At 42.8% G+C, this 27,982-nt stretch overlaps 1 protein-coding gene across 3 annotated transcripts in view; it reads right to left on the bottom strand.

The window, feature by feature from the left end:
* Positions 1-790: 790 nt before the first annotated feature.
* LOC106587434 (DNA-binding protein RFX7) overlaps positions 791-27,982 on the bottom strand; it is a 50,882-nt gene continuing 23,690 nt past the window's right edge. The window contains exons 2-10 of one of the 3 annotated variants that reach the window (XM_014175827.3): positions 24,250-24,283; positions 14,323-14,405; positions 13,449-13,487; positions 13,178-13,303; positions 12,317-12,433; positions 11,074-11,158; positions 10,636-10,843; positions 8,519-8,817; positions 791-8,310 (exon numbers count right to left, since the gene is read on the bottom strand). In XM_014175827.3, the coding sequence (XP_014031302.1) occupies positions 5,056-8,310; positions 8,519-8,817; positions 10,636-10,843; positions 11,074-11,158; positions 12,317-12,433; positions 13,178-13,303; positions 13,449-13,487; positions 14,323-14,405; positions 24,250-24,283 (4,246 nt within the window). In that variant the 3' untranslated portion in view covers positions 791-5,055. The remainder of the gene's footprint in view (positions 8,311-8,518; positions 8,818-10,635; positions 10,844-11,073; positions 11,159-12,316; positions 12,434-13,177; positions 13,304-13,448; positions 13,488-14,322; positions 14,406-24,249; positions 24,284-27,982) is intronic. The other 2 variants (XM_014175828.3, XM_014175829.3) reach the window with 2 other exon arrangements.

The following is a 27,982-nucleotide window of genomic DNA, read 5'->3' as shown; positions in this document are numbered from 1 at the left end:
AATCCTTCAACATGTCTCCTCCCCTTCCTCTACACTGATTGAAGTGGATTTAACTATTTTTTATTAATTTAACCTTTATTTACAAGTGACATCAATAAGGGATCATAGCTTTCATCTGGATTCACCTGGTCAGTCTGTCATGTTTTGTACACTCAGTGTATATGAATTAGCATAGGGGCGATAAACAGTTTACAAAAACTAGGAGACATTTTTCCCTGCTCTTCTACTAGCCAACTCTTATCAGCAGAGGCTTGAAATCTATAAGACAGATGGTGCTAGTGATGCCAAATGTGCAATGTTTCCTTATGAGCTGCATCAGGCTGTTTACAGATTAGCCACTCTCTGGAACATCACATTTACATCGAAAATGCTAAAACGTACAAAAAACAATTGGGAATACACTTCCCACAAGTGGGGTTCTGTTCATTTTGTGGTACTGTAACATTTTCTATAACACCTATGGAACAGGATTCAAGAAGATCAGTTCAAACCATAGTCTTCCACTCATGTGACTTAATCGACTAGAATAGATATAGGATCTATGGAATGTGGTATTTGGCACACCATATCTTTTTAGCTCCATATTGAATAACTTAAGCTATGGTGAGGAAAAGGACACTGGATACAAAAAGTGGGATTAACAGTAAAGTAAATATATATTTATTTGAATCTTCACTTTAGTCAGTTCTGGGGATGAAACCTTTGTGGGACCAAACCAGAAGATTCTAGCTGAGTGAAGGGAATGTCAATGCATGTAGAGGGTGAAAAAACAACAATTGAAACCAAGATATCCAAGTACTTAAAAAAAAGTTTATTGGTTTTTAAAACCCTTAAAAAAAATCTCAACATCAGTGAGCACTTTCAATTAAAAAAGAAGGAAACTTTGCTGAAATGCTATAGCAACTTTATCAAATTACTGTACGGTCTGCTGTACACTAGACAACAACAAGACGGCATAGGGTATTTCTACAGGTCTAGATGAAGAAGAGGGTTAAAGGGACTTTATACCAGGTCTGTGAAAGGTACAGCACAGGACTCAGCTGCCCCTGTGTACTTAAAGAACAGACAGGGTTCGTCTTCTTTTAAGTACAAACATCAGTGCTTATTTTCAATGGTTTCTGAAAGAAAAAAATATTTCTTCACAGAGTTACATAAAAAAAGTAAAAACATCTAAATAAACAGAACAGATTCAAAACCTGAACATACAGAACAAATATTAATCTGAATTAGTAAACATCAAACAATGCAAGTAACTTGTGAGTCGCTATACCTTTCTGTTCAGATTGACAGGACCAATCCTGAATTACAGCAAAGTGGTTACAAATACTTTGTACAATAGAATTCTACAAACATGCACACATATCATTTAACATGGTGAAAGATTTATTTGAGAATATTTGTTAAAATGTTTCTTTAAATTGAGTTTCATATTCTCATGTATGAGAATGAAGTAAAAAAAAAAAAAAAAAAAAATGTATCTCATTGAGATTAATGTACATTGCTACACAAGACAATTAGCGTTCATATTTTTTTATTGACACTTCTCTAAATATTTTTTTTCACGTAGTTAAGCTCTTTAAAAAAATATTTGGGGGGCTTCAATTGATGCATTTGTCCTAAAAGAGGTGCCAAAGCCTTGGTTCATTAAATGTTTAGTGCAATAACATGAACCTTCAAAGCTTGTTGAAATTTTAACCATGACATTCTGATGTCCATTGCAATGTTCTGGGCACAAAATCTGTCAGAGAAAGATAGCTATGCAACCTGGTAATATATAATACTTTTTTAAATACCCATGCTATTTTCTCACTCGAAGCAGACATCTTCTGTAAAAAAAAACAACCAATATAAATCTCAGGAAGCAAACAAAACAAAAAAAGCTTAGAAAAAACAGCATTATCTGTACAAGAAAGGGCGCCAGCAGCCAAACACACAAGCACAGTTTAGCTGGCTCCTGATCCAAAATCACCAATATAGCATTTCAGAGGGTGCACAGAACCAGTTTAAGTTATAACAATACAGTGTCAGAGCTTTGATATTTACAAACTGTGGGATTCAAAATGACAGGAACACTTACAACAGTCAACTGAATTAACCCCAATATTGTCCTGCTACATTGGTTTTTATAAACCAGAACAGTAGTGTGGTTTTCAGCATGTTTTCCAGTGCTACAGATCAGTTGCCAGTTTCAAAATTTCCTCATATTATTTATTTTCAACCATCCCACCTGAAATAAGGACAATTCCAAATGACCATATAAAAGGTATTTGACTGATGTCAGGCAAACGCTGGGAATTTGTGGGTTCTTCTAAAAAAATCCTATTTAATGCTTTTTTTCTCTCACTAATTAGTTTTTCTTTGGTATGGATATAAGGCTCAGAAGATTAAAAGCCCATAAAAACCACAGGATCTGGCCAATTAGCTATTCCCTTTATGAGTTGCATGCCTTATTCACACACTGTTCTTCACTACTATAAGCTATTTAAACCTGTAATAGATGACCTGTACTTTACCACTAAATGCCTTTTTTGTCTCCAGGTGAAACACGTCCCTTTACTGTTAGAATAAAATGCAGTGCATTAATGCACTCAACAAGAACATTATTCAAGGGGAAGAAAATTACAATTTATACAAATGTTTATGTAATTCTGTATTACAGTATTCCTTAAAATGTTGCATTTTCTACTGGATCTAGACTAATGTAAGGGGAATAGCTTTCAATGTATGACAGTAAATTATGCACTTTCGTGCCCTTTTTATAGGAAGGACTTTGAATATCCAATGGCATAATATTTTTGAATTTACCATAGAAGGAAAACTATCAAATTTTATCTAAATTACTTCATATGCATCACATTTTTTACTGAATGTATGTAACACATATGAAACAAATAAGAAGAGAAGGCAAAAACGACATACATTTACATAAACCTGCAGTAACCTACTTTGACAGTAGCAGCCGCTTTGATAAGTAAAAAAATGCATAGTTTTAAAATAAATCAGAACCAGGAAAGTATTTTTTCCCCAAATAGATACATGACTGAAACAGGGCAGGGTCATCTCCAGTCAATACACTTTGGTATAGGGGTGTCATAAGGTTCAATTCCTATATTCCTCCACTTCCTTAAATCAATATATTTATTTTAATTAAGATGATACCTGCTAAATAGTCACAAAGAAGGTAAATAAAACAATCCCCACCAGTGCCCTACACAAGTCTTAAAAAACTCAAGAGGTGAAAAAGGTCATCTTCTGCATTATATGGTTTAAATACAAGATTTAACTGTCTTTTGAGCTCCATCTTAAAGTCCATTCCCTTTAGTTCTGCAGCCACTAAAGTGCAAGCTATCCCCATTACAGATCTCTATTATGATTGTTTTAAGTCTCATAAACCCATACTATTCCAAACAAAGCAATCCTTTCGACACTGGGGAGCTCAACTACAGTAAGAATGTCAGCAGGGCAAAATGTGTGTGAAGCAAGCCTAAAAAATGACAACATTAACAGATAACATTTGTTGTTCAGCTACCTGCTCTCAGTTTCGCTGTACTCAAAGTGCATTAACTACTGGGACATGAGGAAATTTGAAAAGGTGAAAAGCCATAGTACATCAATCAAATTCAAATCTCGATTTCCTAACCTACAGTTTTTGTACCATGCACACTGGAATTTGAGTGGTCAATATCTTATTTGTAAAGTTCGCATAACGTGTCAGCAAAACGGACAATCAGACATCTTCTGACAAGTTTCGTATACAGACAGTATATCTTGACCTTTAAATCTATAGTTTGAATAATATTCTGTAGAGTCATAGATTCTTTTTCAAACAGCTGTTTTCCTACTTGTAAAAATACCAATTCTGAGAGAATGGAACTAGTTTGCCTCAATATCATTGCAAATAATGTATGTTAAAAGGTCCAACGCAGCTGTTTTTATCTCAATATCAAATCATTTCTTTAAGTACCTTAGTGTGATTTAATTGAAAACAATGGTCAAAAAGTAACAAAAAGAGCTTCTTGGCAAAGAACAAATTCTCAACCAAGAATTTTGCTAGGACTGAGTGGGGAGGGGAAACCTAAAAACTAGCTGTTATTGGCAGAAGGTTTGGAACTCTTTCTTATTGGTCTATTAACAAAATTTACTGCCTGGTGATGTCACCATGCAGGCCACAACTCCATCTCACTAAAACAGGCTGAAATTTCAGGCGGTCTTTTCAAACAGCTCCTACACTAAAAGGGCAATATTTAAAAGGGCTATATTTAATTTTCACAGTATTATTCCAACCTCAGTGTGGAAATATATAAAACATGGATTTTTATTTACAGATTATGGGGGATTTTTAAAAAAACATTGATTTGTCTTGCACCTGGAAGCACCTGCATCCTTAAGAAGACTTGAAACCGGCAATGAGAAACATTAGTACCACTGCATGCTACTGCAAATGCCCTCTCAAGGTCATGTACTGTACATACAATAGCCTAGGTATCTCAACTCTTCATTGAGATGTACAGGGGCATATTAGGTGAACATACGCCCCATTTAACATTCTTGCACAACAGAATGCTTCTAAAGCAGTTCCAAATGATTTGTCTGATAGATCTGAAGATAGACTTTATCTCAATGGAAGTAAAACAATTTACAGAGGGAGGAACAGTTGCCAATTATTTGCCAAACCTCTTGTTTTAGTCAAGAGCTTCTGAACAAAAATATTAACCGAAATGATAGATGTTTGTAATCTTTAAGAGATCTCGTCATATCCTCTGTCCTTCTGAAAATGTAAAATTACTTGTTCTACTACTGTCTTCATTTAAATGCTCTTGAATGACTTGATGTCTAAAGAGGGAGAAATGGATGAGTCAGCACCAGCGATGAGCTGTGAGAGAGAAAACCAGCATATTTGTAAGAGTGATCATTTATGTTCAGCCTGGCACTTAGACTGGACAAAAGTCATTGTTTCCAGAGTGTTGCAGTGTGCTATACAATGTCAATGTGAATAATTACAAAGATGATTTTTAAAAACAATTTCACACTCATGAAATAAAAGCAGAGCCCATATTAACCCATTAACCCGACTGTGGGCTGGTCTTTACTTTCCAGCCAATCAAATCCATTGGAATTCGCAGTCTCACTGCAAATCTGCTGGAACAGTGGATCATTCTTCAGTTCCTCCAGTGTAGAGTCTTCATATTGTCCCTGCTGTTGATTGGGGTCAAACAGAAGGTTTGTGTCCAAATTGTTCAGGTCATTGATGCTACTGGAAAGATCAGAGGTCAGTCGAAAATCAGACCCCACAGCGTTGAGTTCTGACACCTGTCTCACGAGCCGATTGCCAGGAGTATGGCTGCCGTCCACTAAGAGGTCTTTAACGGTGGTGCTGAAATCTAGCTGCTGCTGCTGCTGTTGTTGCTGAAGTTTCTGGGACAGCAACATTGGCTGTCTCTGCTGATGCTGCTGTTCTCCAGTAGCTGATTGTGCTTGGCTGTCACCTGCTGAGAGACTCATCTGTTCGTTCCTAGAGTTCTTCATGAGGTAACCAGGCTTTTGAAACTCGTACGCATTCTGAGCGTTGGAAGTCATCAGAGTCTGGTGGTTGGCACTGCTGGGGAAGCTGGGCGTGGTCTCTAAGATCTGGGTGAGGTTCATGCGGGCTGTGTAGTTGGACGGCAGGTTGTTGATGCCCAGGCCCCGCACCGCGTCGTCACTGTCCCCGTCCATCTTGCTCAGGAGCACGTTGGTGATCTTTTTGCTGTTGGTCTGGCCCTGCATGGGCAGCACCTCCGTCTGCATCATCACGTTGACAGGCACAGACTGGCTCCTCTGTGCCATGCTGCTGACGCTGACATCCACATGGCTGTTGGCGAAGATGTTGATCATCTCGGGGGTCACGGGGGAGGTGAAGGGGGACACCACTGTTCGGGGGATGTTCTGCAGGCCCTGGTTGCCACTCAGGTTTCGCTGGCGCACGGCAGGGCTCACACTACGACAGCGGAAGGTCCCGCCTGCTGAGGATGTGCTGGTGGCCTTGTTGTCCAGAGGGGCGGGCACAGCGAAGCCCTCCTGCTTGTTCAGGTTGGCCATACTGGCTGCCTGCTGCTGCACCGGAGAGATGGGTGTTAGGCGGCCGTAGTGCCTCGTCTGAGACTGATAGGACTGACCAGGGATGGCGAAGGCATGGGGCTTTCGGAAGTGGTCGTCAACCAGGTCCTGATAGCTGGGGAGGATACTTATGCCGTTGATGGAGTTCCCCCCGCTGTTGTTGTAACCATTGTTCATCCACTCCAGTTTGGCCTTGTCTGGGTGAGTAGCCATGGGCCTCTGCATGGGCTTGACGGGGCTGCTGGAGACAATGCTGCCGTCGTGGTAGCCTGTAATGCTGGAGTTAATGGGAGTGAAGGCAAAGGGATTCCTGCACTCCACAGGGCTGGGGGGCACGCTGCCGCTGCAGTTGGAGTGTGGAGTGCCGATGGGGGTGTGTCGGCTGCTCCCCAGGGCACTGTCCACTGGGGTGGTAGGGGCCATGCGGGAGCAGGGACTCTCCCTGGTCAAGCCCTGGCCTCCTCCCATCATCTCAGAGGTGGATGTGGGAGTTGGAGTAGGGGTGTGGATAGGGGTGGTGCTGCTGTGTACTGATTGGTAGTAAGGGGTCACTGTCTGGTTGGAGGACATCATGTTGCCCTGCATTACAGACTGATGGCCTTGCACTGTCACATCAGCTCCGAAGGCCTGCAGACTGCTGTTGAGCTTCATCTGCTCCTCCATCTGCACCAGCTCCTCCACAATGCTGTCCTGGGTCATATCGTCATCATTGAAATGGAAGTAGTCCATGTCTGTCTGCATGGAGAGCTGGCTAGAGGCTGGGGCCTGGCCCATCATGGCCAGGGGCTCCATGACCGGTGTGGATACCTGCTTGTGGTCTGTGATCTGCTGGGCGTAGGCCTGCTGCTGCTGTTGCTTACCTCCCTCCAGCTGGCCCCCGACCCACATGGTGTTCCTTAGGTCACTCACAGCAGACTGCTCCAGTAGGGCAGAGCTGTTGGGCATGGATTGCATGTTACCCGTCATATGCTGCGGGTGCTGAATTCGTGCATGACCAGCCGGGGCACTAACGTTGCCGATGCTGCTAGTGTCCATGGTGGTCGGAGTGTCTCTTCTCTGCACGGAGTTCTGTGGCTTGACAACAGTCTGGAAGCCTCTGGTTTCGATGGGGGAATCAGAGAGTGACAGGATTGGAGTTGGGACAGTGGAGTTCAGTTTCACAGTAACTTTACCGATGGCTGGTGCACTTTCAGGTCTGACCGGGGTTCCTGCCCTGGGGAGTTTCTTCACTCCTGCACCAATCCCATGTCTGTAACCATCGGAACCCCCAAGAGGCTGCTGGGAGATGAAGACCCTTTTGACAGGCGTGGGATAAGACTCTGGGCCGACGCCTGTGCGCTTCCTGGGGCTCTTAGAGGCGATGAGTGATGTGGCAACAGTGCCGCCATTGGGTGACAGAGTGGTGCTGGTATTCTGATTGGAGACCGTCAAATACAAAGTGCTTTCGTTATTGGTGTTATTATTGCTACCAGCTGTAGCTGCCACAGGGTTGTTGCTCAAAGAGGACTTTACGTTGCATTTGGTTCCAGCCATTACCTCCAGTCCCAGGGAGCCTTTAGTGTGAGGCGTGGGCACACTGGCAGCCCTTGGTACAGCTCCTCCAGCCCTCTGGCCCCCTGCAGCTTCCTGAGTCATAGTAAGCCTGCTAGCACCCAGGGCCGGACTGCCCTCACTTATGGCTTCACCCTCCATCATCTTGATGTCGATGGTAGGGGTGGTGGTGGCCCGGCCTGACCTGGCTAAGGGGGATAGGATAGGGGCTGCAGAGCCACTCCTGGCCCGTGGGCTGGGTCTGCTCTCCTCCAGGGCTACAGTGCTGCCCATGCCAGCAGAGGCAGGCCTTAAGGTGGTGTTGGTTAGGGTGGATGTAGTGCTGCAGTTGGGAGCCAGGGATATGGTGGTCATCTTGACCACATTGACAGAGCTGATGTGGGGTGTGGGCTGCATCACGGTCTTGATGGGGCTGTTGGTGATGAGCAGGGTGGGGGGCGAGCGCAGGGTGATGGCGCTGGTGGCTGAGGGTTTAGGCAGGATCTGGGCATACCGGTGCCGGGCAGAGCGGTCCCCCACAGGGCTGGCTGGGATATTCTGAGGGGTCTTGGGACACTTGACAGGCTGCATTGACTGGGTCACCACTTGGAAGTTGACAGGCAAAATCTTGCCCTCCGATGTTCCCACAGGACTGGGGGACATCAGCTGCCTGCTCCTTTGTACCTGCATTTTCAGCAAAGAAAAACATGACACAAAAAAGTATTAATAAGATGTAAAAGTATGCAACACCTCCATAACTCCAGTCATGAATAGCTTCTGTTGCACGTGATATAGGCAACACAAAGTTGTCACTTGTATAGATGAGTAACAGGAACACTGTAAAGATAGAGTCAGCTTAGACAAACAGAAGTAGAATACAAGCTTGGCTTACCGTGATGGGGCTGGGGACTGCAGCTACCATAATGCCAATGGTGGGATGTGGGGAGAGCAGGGCTGGGCTTCTACAGGTAATGGAGCCGACCCCAGGCGTGCCCCCGTCAGCCCGCCTGGCCTGAGCTTCTCCGGGGAGGGGGGAGTGCAGCATCTGCTCCTGCTGCTTCTTCTGGATCTTCCGCTGGAGCTGCTGCTTGGCATCGATGGAGGGAGAGGGCAGGGTCTTCACTTGGGACTGGAAGAAGTGGGCTTCAGCTGTAGGTGCAAATGCTGAGGATGGGAGTGGCGTTTTAACTCCTAAAGGGAAGAGAGAGGAAGACAGAAACAGGTTAACACATATTTTGGGTTAACAAATTGTCATGGTCCTCCTAGGCAGAGCAGCTTCTATTTTGCAGAAAGCATAACTATCCCAGTGGGCACACACTGGTTGAATCAATGTTGTTTCCACATAAGTTCAATGAAATGACGTTAAACCAATGTGGAATAGATGTTGAACTGACATCTGTACCTAGTGGGATGGCTTTTAGGGAGTGACAGGAGGTGGTATGTAAATGCACTGTAGCAGGTCAATGAGAAGAATCTGCCACTAGATGGAAACCTTTCACTGTTCATCATACATGAGGCAGTGAAAGGACAAGTGAAGTTTGACTATCAAGTTACAGCCTTATTCTAAAATGGCAAAGCAAAAACAGGTTTCTATACATTTTTGAAAATGTATGAAAAATAAAAAAAACATACCTTATTTACATAAGTATTCAGACCCTTTGCTATGAGACTCGAAATTGAGCTCAGGTGCATCCTGTTTCCATTGATCATTCTTGAGATGTTTCTACAACTTGATTGGAGTTAACCAGTGGTAAATTCAATTGATTGGACATGATTTGGAAAGGCACGCACCTGTCTATATAAGGTCCCACAGTTGACAGTGCATGTCAGAGCAAAAACCAAGCCATGAGGTCCAAGGAATTGTCCGTACAGCTCTGAGACAGGATTGTGTCGAGGCACAGATCTGGGGTACTAAAACATGTCTGCAGCATTGAAGGTCCCCAAGAACACAGTGGCCTCCCTCATTCTTAAATGGAAGCAGTTTGGAATCACCAAGACTCTTTATGGAGCTGGCCGCCAGGCCAAACTGAGCAATCGGTGGAGAAGAGCCTTGGTCAGGGAGGTGACCAAGAACCCGATGGTCACTGTGACAGAGCTCCAGATTTTCTCTGTGGACAAGGGAGAACCTTCCAAGGATGACAGCAATCTCTGCAGCACTCCAACAATCAGGCCTTTATGGTACAGTGTCCAGACGGAAGCCACTCCTCAGTAAAAGGAACATGACATCACGCTTGGAGTTTGCCAAAAGGCACCTAAAGCACTCGCAGACCATGAGAAAGACAATTCTCTGGTCTGATGAAACCAAGATTGAATTCTTTGGCCTGAATGCCAAGCATCACGCCTGGAGGAAACTTGGCACCATCCCTACGGTGAAGCATGGTGGTGGCAGCATCATGATGAGCGGATGTTTTTCAATAGCAGGGACTGGGAGACTAGTCAGGATCGAGGGAAAAATGAACGGAGCAAAGTACAGAGAGAGATCCTTGATGAAAACCTGCTCCAGAGCGCTCAGGACCTCAGACTGGGCCGAAGGTTCACCTTCCAACAGGACAACGACCCTAAGCACACAGCCAAGACAATGCAGGAGTGGCTTCGGGACAAGTCTCTGAATGTCCTTGAGTGGCCCAGCCAGAGCCCGGACTTGAACCCGATCGAACATCTCTGGAGATCTGAAAATAGCTTTGCAGCGACGCTCCCCTCCAACCTGACAGAGCTTGAGAGGATCTGCAGAGAAGAAATGGGAGAAACTCCCAAATACAGGTGTGCCATCTTGTAACGTCATACCCAAGAAGACTCAAGGCTGTAATAGCTGCCAAAAGGTGCTTCAACAAAGTACGAAGTAAAGGGTCTGAATACTTATGTAAATCAGTTAGAATTTTTAATACATTTGCAAAAATACCTAAAAACCTGTTTTTGCTTAGTCATTTTAAAAATAAGGCTGTAACAACAAAATATGGAAAAAGTCAAGGGTTCTGAATACTTTGCGAATGCACTGTATTGTATTGTCACCTGTTGGTGTACCAGTCATGACCGTGAGGGCTGCCACAGATTTGGTGCCGATGTAGTGGCTGTTGAGGAGGAAGCGAGCCAGGTCCTCCACAGCATCAAACTGGCGGCTCAGCACCTTCTGGGCCCACTCACACACCAGGCCACAGGCCGCAGAGCGCACCTCTTCCTCCGCACTGCACAGCTGACCTGAGGCCTCCAGCACCTCACACTGAAGCACAACATGGGCACATGTACAGGTGTTAAGAATTATAGTCGTATATATCCCTGTATAACTTTTAGTTCAATATGACGCCTCAAAATGTGGTCCTTTAACACGTTACATTAAATAAAGTTATGTTATGGTTGGACTACAGTTAGGCAAACATTTCTTATTTAAATAGATTTTCAAGAAAATAAATAAGGTAAAGACCTTGAGAGGAAGGCAGACAGACAACTTACCCCATCCCCTGTTTTATGTAACTCCAGGTTGGGTAAAGATGGCATGTGGACAAAGGCTTTCTTCCTCAGTCCACTATAGCAGTATGTGAGAGCAGAGGTTAAGGTCAAAAACACTAAACTGTCAAACATTTAAGAGTTAATTTATGGATTTGCTAAAATGTGTTGGTTGTTTGTCTGTAAAGAGCAGGGCTTCAGGGACCATTCTAGACATAAGAGACTGGGATTTCCCCACAGGATAGGGTAAGAAAAGTACCTCAGGGCAGAAGGTCAGTTGTCACTCAGACAGATCTGAGGAACAGCCTTGTCACCCGAAGCTGAGACAGCTATCTCCCAGCCAGCATCAGTCGCTAGTCACTCCACTACTAATCCCTCAGCCCCTCAGGCCTCTCACACTCCCACTGAACCTTCTCTTCCCCCGCCAACCTTTAGAGCTGTGACCAACTCCACTGCCAAAATAAGGCTCTGTGGATTTGTGGTGAGAGCTAGCCTTTTATCAGATGCTGGTGTGTGAGAGTGACAGCAGGTGCTCCCTGCTGAACACTTGCATACACTTCGGTGTCTCTCACAACCAGGCAAAGAGTTACTCAGAGTTATAGCACAGTTATGAATGACTTACTCTCACACAAAACAAATAATAAAATAGACAAATAGTTCCAAGACTGTGACCTTGAATTAACTTGTACCTTTGTAGAGTGTGTATTACATTTGGAAACAGAAAATAGTTCATTTAAAAAAAGCGATATAGATTACTAAGCAAGCCACAGCTCAAGATGTTCTGATTTGGTTCGATTTGACTTTTGAGTTTCAGTTGCTATTGCAACCGCCATATAAAAACAAGGTCCATTTCAGAACGATTCTGCATTGAAAATAAAAATTGCATGCATATGCAAGTATTTTATACTATTCTATTTTCTAACTCCACCTCAACAAAATAAGGACGAAGTCACTTGTCACTTTACTAATTTAACGGACCCTAATCTCATTGGAGACTGTAGCTTTGCCAAGTCTAGAGTCGTGATCTCATGGAAAAGACATTTCACAAATTGTTTCCTGAAGGTCAAGAACACAGTGATTCCCCTAAGTGTCTCTGTCCTACTATACTGCTCTCCAGGCAGAGGCCGCTTTATTTGATTTAATTTCAGTTCTATATTTAGACGCTCCATGAACTGAGACAACAGATGTTCTGCGACCAGAGTCCAGAGAGGCCAGATTGTTCGCTACAAACCATTCCAGTGAAGGATATTTTGATTTGCCTCTCATGCCAAGTCGACGTGCCTTCATGTTTGGAAATACATTTTTCATGATCTTTCCAAAGTCCGCAGCACTCAGTGGGTGGTAGCAGAGATTGTCACAATAGCTCCTGAAACAAACAAACAAAACGACAGAGGCAGACAGACAGACAGACAGTAAACAAGGCATTGGAAATCTCAGTAAAACCAAATAAACTGTTAAATATCAAATAAAGACAATCATATCAAAACAGTGACATCTGGGTGAAGACGTTCCCAAAGAAATCTGAAACATTATTAGTACTTTCATTTGCAGTGAATGAGGACGTCAAACTGTGTTACGTAACAGTCACATAGCATTTCAGACTTTCCGTTCTAGTGTTACCAACACATGGTGCACATCTTTTCCCATCCTTTCTGCATCTATTTATATTGGTGCTTTGGATGGCAGTATGTAGATCCTTTATAGCTAGCAGTGTATGTATGGCAAAGGTTTATTTATTTAGTAACAGCCAAATGTTATGTACTTTCATAACATGCATCTCATGATATAAAATAAAACGGCCATACAAATGTGTACCTTGTTCTTGTGAAACCTCTTAGAAGACAAGTACTCATGGAACTCAAAAGTAAATCCATGTATTTCCACCTGGTATGGAATTGAACCTATCAGGTATTCCAAACTCCCTAAAATACTTGTACACAGTGCTATCAATATGTTTCTAAATTGGTGTGGTGTCCCTTCCCAGAACATGAAAACAGGACAGATTTTTGTTTGTATTTAACAGTGCTATTGATTGGAAAATGACCCGAGCTGGGCAAAGTCCCCTTGGATTCACACTTCCCTACGTCCCCTTTCTCAGTCAGATACTCACTTGTACTCGTCATAGACCTCCTGTTTGGGCAGAGAGGTTTCTGGGTGTTCCTCTAGGTGATTGCGGATCCAGTTGAACGCGTGCATCTGCTGAGTGCGGCTTGATGACATGGAGCTCTGATCACTGCTAGAGAAAGCAGGAGAAAATGTTTTTGTGATTGTATTGTAAATAACCTGACTGTCGGATCTACCTTTCCCGCCCCATTTTTCAAACCCAACCAACACACATCACCCCCATGTCTCTGTGTTGTAAGTGAGAGAGGTTTATGTACCATGACAGTTCTCCAGGACTGGCAGACCCTCTCTCAGTCCTGATGGGCATCGTGTGGAGTGTTGGGGTGGAGATGTTGAGGGATGGGTAGATGTGGAGAACAAGTAGGAATTGATCATTGTATGATATTGACAACATCAATGAGCAGCGTGTGTGTTTGTGTGTCAGCTGATCCTAAACTAACTTCAAGCCACTGCCCCTGGACACTTGGGGAGATGTGAGAGGATTGGATAAGTTCAAACAATATGGGGAAATTCCTCTTAGCCCTTCAGAAGTAAAGCTATTACAGTATTCCTTAGGCCTAATACATATCCAATCATCTCAGATCTACACATTCCTAGGGAGTAGGGGTGGGCAATTTGGAATTAAGTGTGTGTGTATATATATATATATATATATATATATATATATATGTATGTGTGTTACAGATCAAATATATATTAGAGCGAGAAGACAAGACAAATCTACATATTTTGCTAAAAGGTAAAACGTTAAGGGTTGAGGAAAGATGTTATTAATAAGTTATTAAGTAAGGACTTTCAATGAGAACACACACACAGGTGGTAGTCAAGTGGGAAGTCAATATCAAATCAATCAAAGATAAAAATAAAAACAGTCAAAGCTTATTTGCGCTCCAAGGGAGAGAGTTTAGCATAACGAGCAGAGTTTGACATAACAGTCCAAGCTAATGTTGACAAGCATCATAGTAGATGTGGGGATGGGGTAGGGTGCAGAACATCTATATTATGCTACTGGGCTAATGGATCATGGGGTAGATGAACAACAGGCTAAGTCATGTGCAAATGGCGTGGAACTACATGCAGACATGACACAAAACAAATGTTGTTCAATCAAATGAAAGAATGATCAATTACCTTTTTTCACTGTTGCTGGGACCAGAAGGCAACTTAAGGTAGAGGTAGAGTTTCTCGATGTCTGTAAACATCTCCACATCTTGCTGTAAAAGCAGAGCACAGGAAAGAAGAGGGATTTAGTAACAAACAGGTTAATAGTTCTGTTCTGTCATCCCTGTGAGTAGTAGTGTTCATGGTAGTGTCTTTATCAGTCCACTGACTTAACGTGCTCTACTGATGTCCCTCTCAGACCAAACAGTCCAGTTCATGAGAAAGGAAAGGCTTCTTTTCATTCTCACTACTACAATAATCCACCAAGATACATTCCACAAAGGCCGACAGGTTGCCTTCTACTCCAGCTTGAAGAGCATGAATAATACAGAAACGTTTCCTGTTTAAATGATCCATTCTTAGTCTACTCTCCACTGAGTGAAGTCTGGTGCTCTCATTGTTTCTGATGGAGTAACACAGCAAGCTAAGTGTTTAGTTGTACTATGTAGGACTTGTTGAGGCACCATCAGTGTAAAAATGTTAATTAAACAGTTATGAAATGTAAGACAGACTCTTCAGTTCCGGTGAAACCTAAAACAACCATTTCAAACAGCCCCTTTAGTTCGGTTGGACTAGTTTCAACACTATCTGCACCCAGGAGCGCACGAAACAAAATGTTTTTGTCCAATAAACAAATGACTTGCATGGACACGTGTTTTCGTTTAGGAGTTTTAGTTCATTTGACATTTGGCAATGTGAAACCAACTGGACCAAATACAAAACACATTGTAACAAATAATCAAACTTATTCGAACTATAGTTCAAAACTGTGTGTGAAAATGCCCTAAAAGACAACAATGTTCAGGAACAAATACCCCCCCCCCACACAAGAAAACAAAAACATGGATGATCCTGCAAATGAGATTAGGGATGTAAAGGAGAGATTACAAAATCCAGGAAGAGAGGGAAAGGGGTGGAAATTGCCACAGAGAGAACCACTGATCTTGATGAGGTCTCGTTCAGAAGGATCCGGGAAGCATCCTGATAAACAGTGCTCGAGCTAAGATCAATGTGGACACGTATCAGGATAAACAAAATTACAAGTCTTGGATTCAGAATGTTTCTAAAACGTGTGTGTGCAGTAAATACCACAGGGTGTTAAAGATCAACACAGGGGGTCCTCATCCCTGCCGCAATGACAAAAGCCATGAGGAAATCTCTTAATGAGATCAAACAAATGTTTCCAACGAGGGGTTAGTGTGTGTGTGTGGTTTGCACAGAGCTCCTAAGGATGTTTTCACACTTGGTCCCTTTTAGCAACAACAAAAAATTCAGTGCAGTTCACTTAATTGTTTGTGCAGTGTGAACACTAAAAGGAACTGAGGACCCTCAAGAGAGTCCCCGAAGCGAAACGAACTGAGACCATCTCAAAAGGTGGTCTGAGTTTGGTTCGCTAGAATTCCAACTGTCCGGTTCCCTTTTTTAGGGCAATGTGAACACTAAACTTCTCAGGTTCCCTTGTCATTATTCCCACGCCACACACTAGACTACTGCAACACTGTTTCCCCCGGCCATAAATCCTCACATTGGTGCCACTAAGAGAAGATGATGTGCAGGTTCGCAGAAAAAAACGTGCGCCGTTTTGGGATATTGGATACGGTTTTGGGATATTGATTTTAGCGCTTGTCAAGGATGTGTAACCGATGTGAAATGGCTAGGTAGTTACCGGGGTGCGCGCTAATAATGTTTCAAATCGGTGATGTCACTCGCTCTGAGACCTTGAAGTAGTTGTTCCCCTTGCTCTGCAAGGGGCGCAGGCTTTTGTGGAGCGATGGGTAACGATGCTTCGAGGGTGACTGTTGTCGATGTGTGCAGAGGGTCCCTGGTTCGAGCCCAGGTTGGGGCGAGGAGAGAGACGGAAGCTATGTTACAGATGCACAGAAATACCAAAATATATGTGGAGTTTTTAGTTCAGATTATTTGTTTGAAATTTGATCTATAAGCTAAGAGAGCTTCATAACTCGATTGTGTGGTTTGAATAGTGTGAGAAGACATGAGACATATGATATGTTATTTTAAAGAGGACTATATGTGAAAACCCCTTAACAGAAGACCTTGAAGGAACATAAGGATAAATACGAGGTGATGGAGCCCTGCAATATCCAGAGGGGGTTGTTGCAGCTACCATGGGACAGTGTTAGAACTTTAACAAACACTGATACCTGCTAACCTAACAAACAGACAGAGTCTTTGGGGGGTGGAAAAAATACATTTTAAAGTTCATTACTTTCTATCTTTTTAGACAGTTATTTGCGGTTAGTCAAATAATGCTGGAGGCATACTTTTCCATGTGAATTCAGATGATTAGGGTGTCACACAGACGCCTTAGACTTGGGTAGCTGGGCTACAGCCCTATGACGTGTTTTACAACACATCAACGAACATTAACTGAGAAAAACGTTTCAGTATTTGGAAGCTATTTCACTGAGTGACTTTGGAAGGCATGCCAAAAAGTTCCCACCAAAACAGAGGAGACGAGGTAGCCCAAATCTGGTATTTGTATTTTCAGGGTTTTGGGGTCGCACAGATGTCGTGACAAAGGGGCTTTGGGGCTGTGTTACGCCATGATCTGATCTCCACTGCTCAGTGACCACCTCCACTCCCAGCCTGGGCAGTGCACTAGCAGCACTACAACAGCAAGTGGCCACACATAAGTACAACTTACAACAGTAAATAAACAAGCAAGCACTGGATCACGCTTGCACTCTTACTCACTGTCGGTTTCTTGCTTAAACCTCCCTCTCAATCACACAGACACAAGCTTTGAAACGTGCTGGCACACACATACTTAAATCCACGTAGATTGATAGGGAATTTAAACATGTTATGATTGAGAGGGATGAGGCAAAAGGAATGGCAAATAAGTCTGCCTGCACAACCGATTGGCAAATGTATTGCAAATTGAGAAATCATGTGACTAAACTGAATAAAAAGAACAAGAAACTACACTATGAAACAATGACAAAGAATGATAGTAAAAAGCTTTGGATCCATAATAAATACAACACACCTAAGCTCAGCTGTGAAACACATTGGCTAATACACAGACGCAAAAAATAAACAAAGCACAATCTGTATCTCACCCGCTCTCTACCCTAGTACTACAATGGATAATGCCAGTTGAACCCAACCCAGTTCAGTGTTTGGAGGATGGCTGGGCCCAGAGCTACAAACAGGAAACAGCCCTCTCCAACACGCTGCTTCAAAGGGAATAGGGAAGATGATAGGGCGGGGCAGGGGTGATTTAAATTCTGCTGGAGTAGAAGGCGGCAGACGAGAGACTTTGGCTCCAGGCACAACTCTCCAACACGGAGCGGGAGGGCCCTGCAGGGGGAGGAGCAGGCTCACACATCATGTTCTGGATTCTTGATGAGCTGCACCGTCGTGGAGCTTTTGCACCAAAATAAAAAACATCCTCATCTGAAGGGGCCATGGTGGCTCTGTCTAGTACACAATATTCACTGTTTTAAAACAGTAACCAACATGTGGTACGATTGTTTTTTCTAGCACCTAATTGTTTGCTTTTTTTACAAAAACAATTCAGAAGAAAAACACTCAAATGAATAAAGCTTATTTAATACGAAGCTGTGAGTGCAATGCACTATTATTTTAAGACCGATTGATGGACCACGACGACAACATCTAAAAGCAGAAGGGATACAGACAGTCCCATGGCATTTCAATGACCCAACCCACCCCCCATAGAGGAAGTCATCGGAGGTAGCAATAATCCGAGGAATACCTAATCCGGGTGCTAGTGGAGCGGGCAGTTAAGCTCACGTAAACAAGCTTTTGTTTTCATGGTGTCTGCTGTAGGACACCAATGCTAGGGAACATCAGACCACCGGACCAGTGCTTTACATTGTGGTGCAGACTGCAGTGAACAGCCAAAACAGCTCGAATGTCCAGAGCAGCATCTCTGACACCAACATTATGGAAAAGAGCTAAACACCCAACACATGACCATAAAAAGAAGCTCTGGGTGCCATAGCAGGGAGGGGACAAACATTCAAACACACAACACAGAGACGTTGACAAGCATGTCTTGACGGCATGAGTGCACAGAGCCAGACAGCCATAGTCGGGTCTGGGGGGGGGGATGTGTTTGTGCGCAGCGCCGGCAGACTGAGATAAACTGAAATCCCTTGTCGTTAACCCTTTCCCCTGGACTTGGCTCTGCTAGCGTAGTGGTCAGCAGCCCCCGTCAAACATAGCCACAGCGTACGTACACACACTGCTCCCCACCCCGTTCAATTGGTTTCTAAGAATAGACGTATTCGCCCCTCTGTCTTTTCTATTCGCCTCTTTGTTGCTAGGGGAACGTGAGCTCACCAATGGCTAAAGTTATCAGCCACTGAGCAGCGTTAGCGATTTTGGGGGGGGGGGGGGGGGGGAAATAAAAATGGCTCACAGACAGACGTCGTGGAGCCAACGGGACTCTCCTTTTTAGAAGGAGAGTCTCATGGAGTGGAAGAGAGTAGACAGACACGCTGGGCTACGTTACACACCCTCTGTCAGACAAAGGAGCCATGACTACTATTGGTCCTTCACACCCTGCTGCTGCCAGACAAGCCCCACTACTTCACACAGCACATTTCCAAAGTGGAAGTAAGGCCAAGTCAATGTTTTTCAAATACTCAAACCAGACTACAATCAAAGACCAACACAAACTCAACTATATTTATATGGACAGGGTTGGGGAAAAATGGATTACATGTAAGGAATTACAACCAAAAAACAGTAACTGTAATCCGTTAAATTACCAGCAAAAATATTGTAATCAGATTACAGATACTTTTGAAAAACTAGATGATTACTTAGAGGATTATTTTTAAATTCATAAAGGATGTTTGCGGGGAAAAAACGGACACTTCTGTTTTCTCAATGACATTCAAATCAGTATTGAAAAAAGGTGCAAATTTATGTTTGTTCCACCTGAGCGAGTCTGACAAGTCAGAGACCACTATGATGACACGCCAAATGTGTGACGGATCGTGGGAAAAGAGCAGGAACAGGCTTTTGCAGGCTACAGTCCAAGCTGTCTTCCAATGGTGCGACTACTGTTGGCATCCAAAGATTATCCAACTTGAATAAACGCTTGGAGGTAAGGATGACAACAGTGGTTTAGTCTACGGCGATACGGATATTGATATCTACATAGCGTATTGATGTGAAACACACTGCTACTCTGTCATTTAGCCATTTGTGCCTTATGGATTGTGGTTGTTGTGTATGGCTGTTCAAATATAAATGTGTATTTGAACCCAATAGATGGTTGAATTCAAGAAGTTTAAGCTGACTATCAATCATTGTTTTTGAAACCAGTGGACAGAGCAAAAACAGCTGCACAGTGAGGATCCAAGCCTGTGGAATACAAGTGGGGCTTTTTTTCTTCAGTAGCGCTCAAAGCATGCCATTCCATGAGCACAGCATTTCTTTTTGAACTTGAATCAATGAGCCCAATCAGTTCTCCATGACGACAAAATCATAAACAGAGTAGGGCTGGCTAATAAGTCCTTCGTTTTGGGGTCATGCTCAGGTAAAACAATTTGGCTAATCCATTCTTGAAGATCAAGGAGTATAACATTTATTGGAATGACTGGAATTCTGATAGACTGATTTTTAATGTAGAGATATAATTTAATCGTACTATATGTAGTAGAAAGCGATGGGTTTGAAGAAGCCTTCATAACCAACCCATAAAGTAAAATGTAACATCCATATATGGCCAGCTATGTAAACTTTAACATTGATTTATCCTGCAATAGATGTCGTTCAATTGGTAACATACATTTTTGTCTTCTTCTAATGCCTCATAAGGGGAAAGTAATCTTAAACGGAATGGAATCAGATTATGTTACTGAGTTTGGGAAATCCAAAAGTTAGGTTACTAATTACAATTTTGGACAGATAACTGGTAAATAACGTATTACATTTAGAAAGTAACCTACCCAACTCTTTGGGGCGGCAGGTAGCCTGGTTAGAGCGTTGGACTAGTAACCGAAAGGTTGCAAGATCGAATCCCCGAGCTGACAAGGAAAAAAATCTGTCGTTCTGCCCCTGAACAAGGCAGTTAACCCACCGTTCCTAGGCCGTCATTGAAAATAAGAATTTGTTCTTAACTGACTTGCCTAGTTAAATAAATAAAAATGAAATATGGATACTAGTAGTCATCACTGCTTGGAAGTACAATATCCCTCACTGTTGGCAATGGTTTACTTTCATTACCGCTGGTAATGAGTTTAGTATCAAAGTTTTATCCCATCACGCAAGTGATAGTGAGAAATAATCGCGTCGTAGCTAGGCAGGCTTTGGGAATAGGGCTGGCCGATATGGCCTAAAAATCTACTCGATTATGGGTGATTCACAATATGTCTCTATTTATATCTAAATAAGCTTTGTTGTACAATTAAAAAGGTAAAATACCCTGCATTTCAAACAGCCAGGAATAATCTAATGAATTCTGGGCTTGTAAAATTAAATCTAGGCTAAATTTAAGCCTTCCACAACCTTAAGACACACTAATAATTGAATTATTTGATTAAAATAGTTTTACCTTTTTTTGCAATAATCACTGATCTGGATTTCAAGTCTATGAAAATTCCAATTTTGTTACAAATTTAACCAGAACCATGCACATCCACTAATAATGACCAAATTCTGGTAGCAAGCACTATAGAAAATGAACACGTCTCAAACAAACAATCTCAAGCCTACGTGCTTGATATTGTAGCCAGCTAATCTTTATATTAAAAGTCTAGAGTACTTGGATCTATTTGCTTGCTAACAAGGTAGAACAGTTGAACTGTTATGAATACACCCTCGTGTCCGTCTCCAACCGTTTGAACAACATAGCCTGTTCACTTTGTTTAAATGTTCAAATTAAGTGGCCTACCTGGATAAGATGCTTATTTCTCAGAATGAGAACGAGTTGTCAGTTCCTCATATAAATGTGTATTTTTATGCTCATTGAACATTTTTAAAACCCAGACTAGACAGCTAGCACATAACAGTATGTGACTAAAATGCTGCTTAGCAGTAGGTAGCAGTAGCAGGTACCGCAATGTCGCACATGACAAACTGAGCATACATTTTCCACAATCATGTTCATTGATACTCTCGTTTTAGTAGGGTCTGCTCTGTTCTAAATTTTGGGAGTTGAGACATAAAAGGTTATCGTTAGAAGGGGAAATTAATCAATTCTGTTGGACCAAACCTAAAATGCAAATAGTAAGTTGAAACTGTGTGTTGTCAGAGAGGTTGAAGTGATCTTTCGGCTGTTGTTGTGAGTGCCAGGGGGAGGGGCTTGGTGTCTCTGGCGAGGGGAAGGTGAACAGCGTACACAGCACAGAAGGATCCAAGGAGACGAGACCAAAAAGAAATGCTCATAAAAACATTGCCCTAAAACATACATTCAAATTAATTCCAAATATCACCCAGCCCTACTTCTGCAGCCATTCAACATCAGCCACTTACAGACCTTACATCTCTGAACTCCATTTGGACTTTGACTGGCCTGTGTCTGAAGACCCGACAAACAGCACCCGTCGCAGGGCAAGGGTCCACACTTGGATGACAATTCTAAATGAGGCAGTGTCAGCAGACAGTCCACAGTCCCCTGCACCTTCACACGGCCAAGGTTAAATACCCATCACCACCATCCATAATAGTATATCAGTCCTCTCGGTACCAACAACATCAACAGAACAATTATAGCCTGGTTGTATTCTCACGCCAACAACAACACTATAGCTTTCTGTTGGATGAAAGACAAGTTCATAAATGGCAGTTACACAACTAGGTATGCGTCGGCAAAACTGAGCTATGGCGTCAACCCGACAACTTTATTACTGAGTCTGATACCATCTAGGAGAATGAGCTAGACGTGAGAGGAACCCTGATTGGTTGTGTTGAGGCTCAGAGAAACTGGAAGCTATTAGAGGAAACGATAACACACGGAGATAAAAATGGTAATTAACGGGTTAAGCCTCTGGTTACATTGGCTTGCTACTGTACATTATCTACTTTGTCTCAACCACCTGGCAAATGACCTCTCTCTCACATCACAAGAACCATTAACCGCCAAGTCTTCCAACTAAACGCAAAGCTCTACAGCGAATGAATATTCACACGAAGGGCAGCTATAACTGAGGACATCTGAACAGAACCAGTTTGATATGAGGCCAGACACCAGAAAGAGACGCATCATGCAGACCCTGATGGTGGAAGACTAGTAATATTACTAAGACATTACTAGTGGAGCGTGGGCTGGGCATTAGTGATTCAACACACAGAGAGATAGGTTACACCACTCACTTCACTGAAAGAGTAAAAACGGCCACCTCTCCCCAGAGACCACTCTCACATCTCCATAAGACACAGTCTGAGGCAGGAAACAACCACAGTGTATCAACACAAGTTTCATTATTGATGTGTGTTCTACTTATCACCACCGCTGACACATTCAAAGTCTGTAAATGAAAACAGAGGGAGGGAGAGGGGTTAATATTAGACGCTAGTGCTTTCCCATGTCCTCTAGAAATCCTTAAGAGGCAAAGAAAACAAAGTCTGTCGGAATTGAAAAACACAAGACCCTTGTGGAATACAACTGAAGGCATTAACCTTTAATGAGCGCAGCTGATGCAAGGTGGCGTGTGAGATCGCAACATTTAGCGCCGTAAAGCTGACTGGAGTACGGGAGCTCATGCGTGTATTGTCGACTCTGGCACCTGCCATGAACATGGAGATTTGTGTGACACTTTAGGGCTCCAGGGATTCTGGATTCTGCACTTAACAGTACACGAGACAGGCTTTTAACCACTGGGATTGGGGTCCCTTTTCACTGAGGAGGAGGCAAGACAGGTCAATGAGGACAAACACCCGTTGACCTCCTTATATGTGTAGCCTGAGTGCAAAACGCAGGCTACAATGTGGCAGTGGTGGGTGATTTGATTGCTTTGACAGGTCTAGCCGTCTATCCTCAACATACCTGTTGGTAAGATACGTCCCTGACAAGCTGAAGCCCAGCCTGCAGTATTGAGTAAACACAGGTTTCCCAGAGTAACTGGAGTGTAGCCTTGACCTCTGCTCAGTCTCCTGCCGGCAATGCACTGGATCTTAGTGTTGTATAGCACCCATCTCTATTGACAGGCAAAATATGTCTATACTTGGTCAATTACAGTACATGGGGCCAAATCCTCACGTGAACTTTCAGGTAAGCCATGTGCTGCAGATGTCAATAGGAGATTTGTGTGAACGTTTGACTGAGTTATGTTCAAGTATGTCAAGTTGGGTTTTAGATGATCATGTATGTTCAATCACACTGTGGATGACTGAATTTCAGTTGAAGGCCAGAACCTATGAGCAAAAACACAAAGGTCTAAAAAAGATGAGGTGATGACAAAAGAACATGACCACTGGTTTGGTTACAACACCAAGCACAGAGGTAAATCATTTCATCCCATCTTCTGGAGACCATTACGAGCCAAATACTGTGTAGTATAACGACAGGACTCATGAAGTAAGATTAAATGGGTTAGTGGAGTTTTAGTGAGATCATTCAACAGGACTGAGCAGTATTTTGTCAGCAATAGCTGTTTCATAACGGGGCTACTTTCAGCTCTGACATCAAGTGTGGTATAAATAAGTCAAACATGGGACCACCTGTTTAAATACTACATTCAGAGTAGATGGCAATGCTGCTTCTCTTCATCCTCTAACAGTCTCACAACACCGGCGAGGAGCTGAGATAAGCACAGAGATTACATTTCAGAAACCTAAAATTGACCTTACCTTATTCAAGTCAAAAACCAACCTTAAACATTGGGGGGGGAAAGTATAAGAATTGTGAACAGAGCATACATTGTGGTTAAAGGCTTTATGACAAGTAAAACTCACCAAAATATTGTCCACCTTTGTCTGTACAGATTTACTGAAAAAAAGAGAAACATAGAACAAATTAGTATGACACAAGCGTACGGTGAGCACCATGCATAAACCGGATTTATTAATAAATCATTGTAACGTAAGGCATGAGACAACCCTCCCACCCGCTTCTCCCCGGTCATAACCAATATATCCCAGGAACACGTTGTCTTATGTAAAAATGGATACAGACACTATATAAATGTCCTATAGCACTCAATGCCTATTAATAAACACCTCCCTCAGAAAGTCCTTGACAGTCATTGAGGGGACTTCAATTCAGTACCAGGGCCTAATCCACATAAAAAAAGTACTGTAAGATCTGACTTGACCTCAAGGCAATGTCATACTGCTAGAAACACAGAAAGGAAAGCCAACCTATCATTAATTCATCCCACAGCATATTAGTCAAAGGACCTATAAAGAGACAGACAAGCTCTCTCAGACAGTTAAAATCAAATAGAGAAAAACGGACTCACTGACTGTTGGTTACAATCGTTCACAGACAACCTGCTACAGTTCCTCACAGTGAAGTGAGCGGAGAGGCTGCTAATGCTTTACAGTCAGAGATTCTCGTGGCCCCTTGCTGAGTCCGCCCACTCAAAAACAACACACATCTACTCCCATAGCCTGAATTGACCCAATTTCCTCTCCATAGCCTGTAAAAATTCTCTCACGGTGTGTGTGTGTGTGTGTGTGTGCCTACACATTCTGCAGCTCAAGAGGTGCGTGGTCCATGACACTTCTCCAATTGAACCACATGGTAAATCCCTCTCTGTGTGGCTCAGCCCACTTTCAAGTCAGTTTACCTGGATAACATAGTAGGAGATGGTAACTTGCCTCTCATACTACTAAGAATCAATACAAGAACTGGTCATAATGAGGTAGGCTGGTCCTATTTGATCATCTACTACAATGAAGGGGAAAACCTAGGACTTACTTACTTGTTAAGTAACAGTAAAGGTTAGGTTCAGATTTCAGGTTGTTGCTGTGTGATATAGGGCCAGGTCAGACTGAAGGGCTGTTACTAGGTTACTCAGGGCAGGGCAGAATCAGGAGACTTATTAGCGGTGACAGAGAAAGTAAGCTTTAATGGACTGTTACTAGGTGATGCCAGGATTTCTCAATGTTGATAATAAGCAGGTCTGCCAGGTTCCTCTCATTAAGCTGTTTCTAGGTAAGGCCAGGCAGGTACCGAGAGAGCGCCTCGTTAAGTCATTGTTGCTGTGGGGAGCTGGGAGGGGATTGGGAAGACAGGATTTAGATTCTCCCTGCAGGCTCCTTACTGCACATCACTCCAGTTTTAAAGGTTCTGCAGCAATTATACCCCAAATTCTGGTCACACAGAACATGACTTAACAAGCTCTGCCTAGAATCACTTAGTCTGGACTAGAACCTCACTTGGCAGGGTACACAATAATGTTGATGACTGGCATTACAAAGGGGGTTTAGGGGTAAATCAACCTGCAGTATAAAAATGGCACAGATTCCTCTGACATTATTATAAATAAATAAAAACATTCCTGTGGGTCAGAGTGGAGTCTGAGTTTGTATTCCTCTAGAACAGCCATCCCTCCCTATCCCTAAATTCGGAGTTTGGTGATTTCCATGTGAAACATGGACCCATTGCCATGCAATGTACATGCGTTGAGACTGAGGAAGTCTGGTTTCTAAACACATCCTGTTAAACCCTGGGCTGGCAGTAGACTAGTTCAGCTCTGAGTGATGAACCCACTCACCCTGCCTATGTTGGCCTAATTCATCTATATCCAAGCTGCACCAGGTAAACTTCAACATGTCTGATCTAATTCTTTTAGTGGCATGCACCAACCACCACCGCTTGAGATTTACATGATTGATTGTATATATTTTCAGGATTTTGTCTCTCACAAAAACCTTTCTGCACTAAGCAGCTAACTGCTGCATGTATTGAATTACCCTTAACTACCCAGTTCAGAAACCCTTGAATGATCATCAACTAATGTGCCTACATCTACCACACAACAGGTCTTATTTCAGCCTTTTAATAAATCATTCTGAAACGTTGAGAGAGATAAGAGCCTAAGTCAAAACACAAATCAACATTCGAAAACGATAACTGGTAATATGCTATGAAATAATAAACACTAAACCTAAAATGTTACATTAATAGGTACAGTGTGTATCGTTTTTTTCCTGAAAAGCACCCTGATTTCCAAAGGCAGCAGAGCAGACTCTTCACCCCCCCCCCCCAAGCTGGCCCCTCCTGCACTCCCCCATTGAATGTAAACAACAGTCAGAGCCGCCAAGAAGGGGCAGCCCTGGCTGCTCACTGTCCGCCACCCTGCCTCAATATGGCTGCTTCAGGGAGAAAGATGATTGCCTGACATTCACCTCTAAACCTCAGCAACCGCAGACAGTAGCCTGACACTGGGGAAGGCTGGAGTACCAAAGCTGTGCTATTCTGAATTATCAACGTGGGTAGATCCTCCAACGGCGAGCAGACATCCAACCCTGTTGAACCCCTCTTCTCATATTCTTCCACTAGAGTGGTGATGGTGAATCTTTTAAACTGAAGCCTGACATACCATCAGAACAGCCACCAAATTGAGCGTGGAGCAGATACAGCCCAACACAGTTCAAAGAGTTTCAACTGAATAGTACAACTGGGAGTTAAAGATCCTAAGTAGACAACTGGCCTATAAATCAGATCTAACATAACTTTCAGAGATTTCAAGACAGTAGGTCAACTGTTAAATAGAGCTACCACCAAAGACACGAGACCTCACTCCAGTCAGTCAAACGTTGAAAGTCACCATTTACCCACACTGAGGTGTTTTCAGGACAGACTGTCTCATGGCTGGTGAAAACTCAGTGAGTATGGGCTTAAGTGAATTTCAGTGTACAGCTCTATCAACAACAAAAAAGTACAAGCCATCGGGTGCTGAAAGCATAATCTTCTACACACCTTCCTCCCTTTTAACTGGCACCTTGTTTGAGTGTGAAAATACTCCCAAGCATAGGAATGTTTTGAATCTCCCAACTGCATTAATTAAGATTTAGGGCTGACCTGATTTAGTCGATAGGCTGTTGGTCGACCGAGATTTCTTTAGTCGAGCAGTAGCAAACACTAAAAACAAGACAACTGTCTGATTTGCGTGTCTGAGTGGACTAATCCATTGTGCAGGCCGTAACAGTCCATCACTCTAAAACATGTGCTACTGAAATTGTATATGGTTAAGGACAATGGTGCAACATTAATAAACCCCAACCTAATTAGGTCTATAAACAATAGCCCAACTGTTAAATGTGCCTGGCTTTATAAAATCATCCATATATAATCTATAGAAATAAGAAATCCTGATATGTTGCCTATTTGAGTGTTTGTTTAATAACCTACTGATTCCGTGAGCGTCACGCAACCGCAACATGTCGGATAATTACACAATTTCACAAAATTGGCCTGTTTTTTAAATATTTGCTATCCTGTAATAAAGGCTTTACACTTTGTTGTTAGAACAGCATCTTTCGTATTACTTATAATTAATTTAGTGTTGTTCACACTGTTCCAAATTCTGATAAATTATAATAACCCTCCTTTTCGTGATCTCCTTATTATCACTATTATGATCATCATTATAATAATAAGTAATGTCATTATCATTAGAAGGCGTAGTGTAGCAGCCTTGTAGAGCCACCATCGATCGAGCTGTAGGCCTAAGAGAGC

Source organism: Salmo salar, chromosome 26 (genome assembly GCF_965601325.2).
Source record: "Salmo salar chromosome 26, fSalSal1, whole genome shotgun sequence".
Lineage (NCBI taxonomy): Eukaryota > Metazoa > Chordata > Actinopteri > Salmoniformes > Salmonidae > Salmo > Salmo salar.
Note: the sequence above shows the minus strand (reverse complement) of the source record. Positions and strands in the feature narration are given on the sequence as shown.